This window comes from Mustela nivalis (assembly GCF_964662115.1).
Source record: "Mustela nivalis genome assembly, chromosome: 2".
Taxonomy (NCBI): domain Eukaryota; kingdom Metazoa; phylum Chordata; class Mammalia; order Carnivora; family Mustelidae; genus Mustela; species Mustela nivalis.
The window spans coordinates 186913671-186918156 of record NC_139021.1 but is presented as its reverse complement, the minus strand read 5'-3'; the positions used below and the strand labels follow the sequence as shown (position 1 = coordinate 186918156).

General features: G+C 65.0%; 1 protein-coding gene across 2 annotated transcripts; it reads left to right on the top strand.

Annotated features, from left to right (window-relative positions):
* The first annotated feature begins 6 nt into the window (after window positions 1–6).
* FUOM (fucose mutarotase) lies at window positions 7–4067 on the top strand. 2 transcript variants are annotated; one of them, XM_082721691.1, is made up of 6 exons: window positions 7–82; window positions 843–911; window positions 2442–2512; window positions 2673–2771; window positions 3420–3493; window positions 3751–4067. In XM_082721691.1, the coding sequence occupies exons 1-6, from the start codon at window positions 61–63 to the stop codon at window positions 3815–3817; spliced, it is 402 nt and encodes a 133-aa protein (XP_082577817.1). In that variant the 5' UTR covers window positions 7–60; the 3' UTR covers window positions 3818–4067. The 2 variants fall into 2 exon arrangements, with proteins under 2 accessions (XP_082577817.1, XP_082577818.1); XM_082721692.1 differs by lacking the exon at window positions 843–911.
* Window positions 4068–4486: the final 419 nt, after the last annotated feature.

Sequence of the window (4486 nt, the reverse complement as noted above, 5' to 3'; positions counted from 1 at the left end):
GTGGTGCTAAAGGGCGTTCCGGCGCTGCTGTCCCCTGAGCTGCTCTACGCCCTGGCGCGGATGGGGCACGGCGACGAGATCGGTGAGGGGCGGGGACAGGGCCTCGGGACCCCCACCCTTGGGCGAGGCGCGAGCGGGACCCCCGCCACCCCAGGCCCTGCAGGGGTCCCGACCCAGACTGTGCCCCAGCCCGGGGGCGACGACTCTCAAGCCCGGGAAGAGCCGGGTCCTGGGGTGGAGGCCTTGGTTTGGCCGTCCCGTCCCACTTCCCAATAGGACACGCCCCACCCTACGCCCCCAACTCCTACCCCCAACTTCTTTAGGAAACTGGGGCCAAGTTGGTTGGGCGCCAAGCCCCTGCCCAGACCTTGGTCGGCCCCAGGCGGTCACGAGGACTGTGGCCCTTGGTCCAGGCAGCGCCGCGTCCGGCAGGTCCGGCCCCTCCCCCAGCCCGGCTTTCTGGGGCTCCGGGGCCCAAGTTCCCAGCCGCGGCCTCAGGCCCAGTGCGCTGCTCGTTCTCCAGACCCCCTCCCAGACGGCCCCCAAGGGGCCACACCTCTTTCTCTGGCGGTTTGCCTTTCCTGGAGCCCTGGACCTCGGGCGGGGGCTGCAAGGTCGGCGCCCCAGGGGGTAGAACGGGGCGGGGTCCCGAGTTCTCCCTAGTCCTCGCGGCACCTGCAGCTTCTGCTCTAGGAAGCTTCCTCTCCCTGCCCCCACCTCTGACGAGAGGCGTCGGGGAGGGCAGGGGGCGTGGTCTACCGTGTGCGGCGGGTGCCCCGAGGTCTGTGCCCACCCACGCGGACCCACCAGGGGATGTCTGACCGGGTTGCGTGGCTGTTCAGTTTTCGCAGACGTGAACTTCCCCACCGCCTCCATATGCAGGTGTGGGCCGGAGTTGATCCGCGCTGACGGTGAGCCGCCGCTGGGCAGGGAGGGGTTAGGGGCCAAGCGCTCCATGCGCTCCAGCTCTGCGCTCCCCAAGCGTTGCCCTGTGCCCCCATCCCCACTTACGCCCCAGCCTCCACCGGTGACCCAGGGAGGCCCCCAGAAGTGACCCTGGGCCTCCTGCCCCATCTCAGGCACCTCTTGGTAGCTTCTTGCAAGTGGGGAAACTGAGGCCCAGTGGCTTGTTGGCTGGCTGAGCACTGATGCACCCCTGCTCCCCACAGCCCAGGTCAGGTGTTCAGCTTTTACTCTGCTATAGAAATCCCAGTACTGACCTCGCAGGCTCCGGGTGCCCACATGCTCTGTCTCTGGGACCCTCTGACCCTCAGGGGTGGGTGGAAGGCGTGACTCGGAGGGGCCTGGAGCCAGGGCCCCAAGGTGACAGTAGTAGCAGTTAGTACCAAGAGCAAGGGGGTAGGGGGTGTGAGGACACCAGCGTCCTGCCCTGGCCTGTCCCACCTGGGCTGGCACTGGGCTTGGCTGTCCCCCACCCTCAGCAGTGCTCTGAGGGGACACAACTCTCCCTGCAAAATCGAGGCCACTGAGGCACAAAGATGTGAGATGTAGGGTAAACCAGCCCTTCTGGACAGGGGGCCAGTGGTCTGAGGCCCGTTCAATGCGCTGCTGACTCCAGACCCAGTGACCTTGGCTTCCGCCCTCTGCTGAGGGAGATGAGCCAGCCGTGCCTGGGTTTACACCATGGGCCAGAGGACCCAGCACGCTCTCCTCTCCAAGGAGGACAGGACAAGGTGGGCCATGGGAAGGGCCAGAATGCTGGAAGGTAAGGAGGGGCCAAGCTTCCAAGCGTCCTGCACGCCCTGCGAGTTAGTGGAAACAAGCAATGAGGAGTGAAGGCCTGCGACGCAGACAGGTCTGACCATGGAGAAGAGCAGAGAACACAGCAGAAGAGAATGCACTCAGGACAGCAGGGCTTCCCAGCCGCAGGCTAATAAGATGACAGCCGATTTTTGTCTTGTCCCCAGCCCCGTATTTCCCCGTTCTGTGCAACCAGCACAAGTCCCTTTAACAATGAGAAACCAGCTCCACAGGATGACAAGGACCTCAGAAACCAGTGGGCAGCCTGGGGCAGCCTGGGACAGAACAGCCTCTTCCCAGACCCCACTATCCTCATAGGAGAAAGGTGGCCACCCAGGGGTCATGGGGGGGTGCTGCGGTCAGGGAAGTGGCCCGGGTGCCCCTCCTGGTGGATGAGTAGGGGAGGTCACCACCAGGGGCCTATGAAGTACGGACTGAAGGGCAGGGCGAGCCCAGGGCTGGGACAGTCACAGGTGCTGTGGCAGGGAGACGCTGGTGCGACCCCAGCAAGTGTCTCCAGGCGGCCTGCGTCCTCCGCCCTGTCCCGGGCCCGAGGCCGTCCTAGCTGGCCAGCTTGGTGAGGCCCAGGGTAAAAGGCGTGGACAGGCCCGGAGGGCAGGCGGCCCTGTAGGTGGCCGGGTGGGACAGGGCTCCCGTCTGAAGCTGGCACTCCGCCCTAGGCCTGGGCATTCCACAGCTCCTGGAGGTTGTGCTGAAGCTGCTGCCACTGGACACCTACGTAGAGAGCCCGGTGAGCGCCTGTTGCAGTGCCGCCCCCTCCCTGCTCTGGGCCTTGGTTTTTTCTTGGTCAGACCTCAGAGGACCCCTGAACTGTCATCCAGTGGGAGGGGAAGCTGGGACCAGGGCTGCTGGGTGCACAGGTCACAGAGCTGAGCCCCCTCTGTCCCTAGGCTGCTGTCATGGAGCTGGTGCCCGGTGACCGGAAGATCGGCCTTCAGACCCCGGTGTGGAAGAGCTACGAGTCCATCCTCCTGGAGGCTGGCTGCGTGGTTAGGCTGCTGCCCCACCCAGGGGGCTCCCGGGGACCCTCTGCACCTCTGTGGAGGCTGGTGGGAGAAGCCCCCAAACCCCCCTACAGTTGTGGCTCATGTGCTCACCCTCCACAGAAAAGTGACCCTGGGTGTGTGGCTGTTCCCAGCCCTCAGCCTCTCACCTCTCAGGTCAGGGACCCTGTCATGGCCTGGGGTGCGTCACCCACCCCAGCCTGTGTGAGCGGAGCCAGGGGCAAGTGAGGCACCCCTGGCCCCTGTCTTATGGCCAGAAGCCTGGTCTTATGCTGTGTGTCACCCCTGCATTGTGGAAGGATGTACCTCTCCTCCCCAGGACCTTCCCCTCGACACGTCTTGGGCAGGACCCCTTGATGACAGGCTGCCCGGGACTCCTGTCCTGGGAAGGGGCCCTCCTGCCCTTAGACCAACTCCAAGAGACACAGGGCCCCAGGCAGCTGGCCACCACAGCCCCCCTGTGACCCTGCCTGCCCAGTTCTCACAGCTCAGAGGCTGAGCATCCTTGGGACCCCAGCCAGGGGAGCCGGTTGTGGGGCTCGGAGTGTCCGTGTCTCCTCATGCCGCTGGTGCCTGCTTGGGCCCTAAGGGTTTCTGAGCAAGGCCCCTCCACCGTGCCATTTTGCATTCCAGAGCGCCCTGGCGAAGATAGAGAGGTTTGAGTTTTATGAGCGGGCCAAGAAGGCTTTTGCTGTTGTAGCAACTGGGTGAGTTCTGGCCGAGTCCCTGGGGTCCCTTTGGGTCCTGCTGGTCAGGGTAGGTTTGGCTGGGACTGTCTGGGTCTGGGTCCCGGGGCCACTCCCTGTCCCCCTGCTCAGCCCCTGTCCCCCTGCTCAGCCCCGGCCCCGCTGGGAATAGGACTGTCGGGATTCGAGGGAGGACTGGTCCCTGGGCTTGCCTAGTGGGCGGGACGGGGGGCGGAGCCGGGGACCCAGCCTGGTGCTCAGCTCAGCTCCTTACTCAGGGAGACGGCCCTTTACGGAAACCTCATCCTCAAGAAGGGGGTGCTGGCCCCCGAGGCACTGACCTAGGCCTGGCGAAGACCCCTGGGCCCAGAGAGGAATCTGCATCTCTGGGCCAGACCACGGACAAACTGGCCCTGTCCTGCTCAGCCCAGAACGCCCCCAACTGGGGACCCTGGGGGGCCAGGCCGGTCTTTGGGGGGTAGGGGGAGGTGCTGCTGACGGGGGACTGGGACTCACCCAATTTACAACAATGATGTGAAGTGTGGTGACTCGTCTCTGAAGTCAGAGGTTTCAACAACAGCCCCGTCCTCACAAAGACTTGTTCGGTGCCGAACACGAGGGACCCACTGGCTCCTCGGAGCGTCCCCCACCCCCGTGCATCCTCAGGGAGGGAGGAAGGCCTCTCTCCTCCCTAAGGTCCGAGGCAAGTCCCTGGGTTCGGGACAAGAGCTCATAGGAGCAGAGGTCCTCTTGTGAGGAGCCCCCGCGGAGGGCTGGGCCGGGTGGCCGCGACTGCACTGCGAGAGCCTGGGGTGCACAGAGCAGCTGCCCAGGGGCCCTGAGTGGAGGGGGTTCTGCAGTCAGCCCCAGAGCTGGGGGTGGTGGGCAGGGGTCATTCTGGGTGCTGGGGAGGGTGTGGATCAGTCATCTGTTCCCTCTCCCCGGTGGTTGAGTGCCTACTGAATACACGGGAGCCCGAGCTGTTCTGGGAAATGGGCTGGTTGGGGTGGGGAG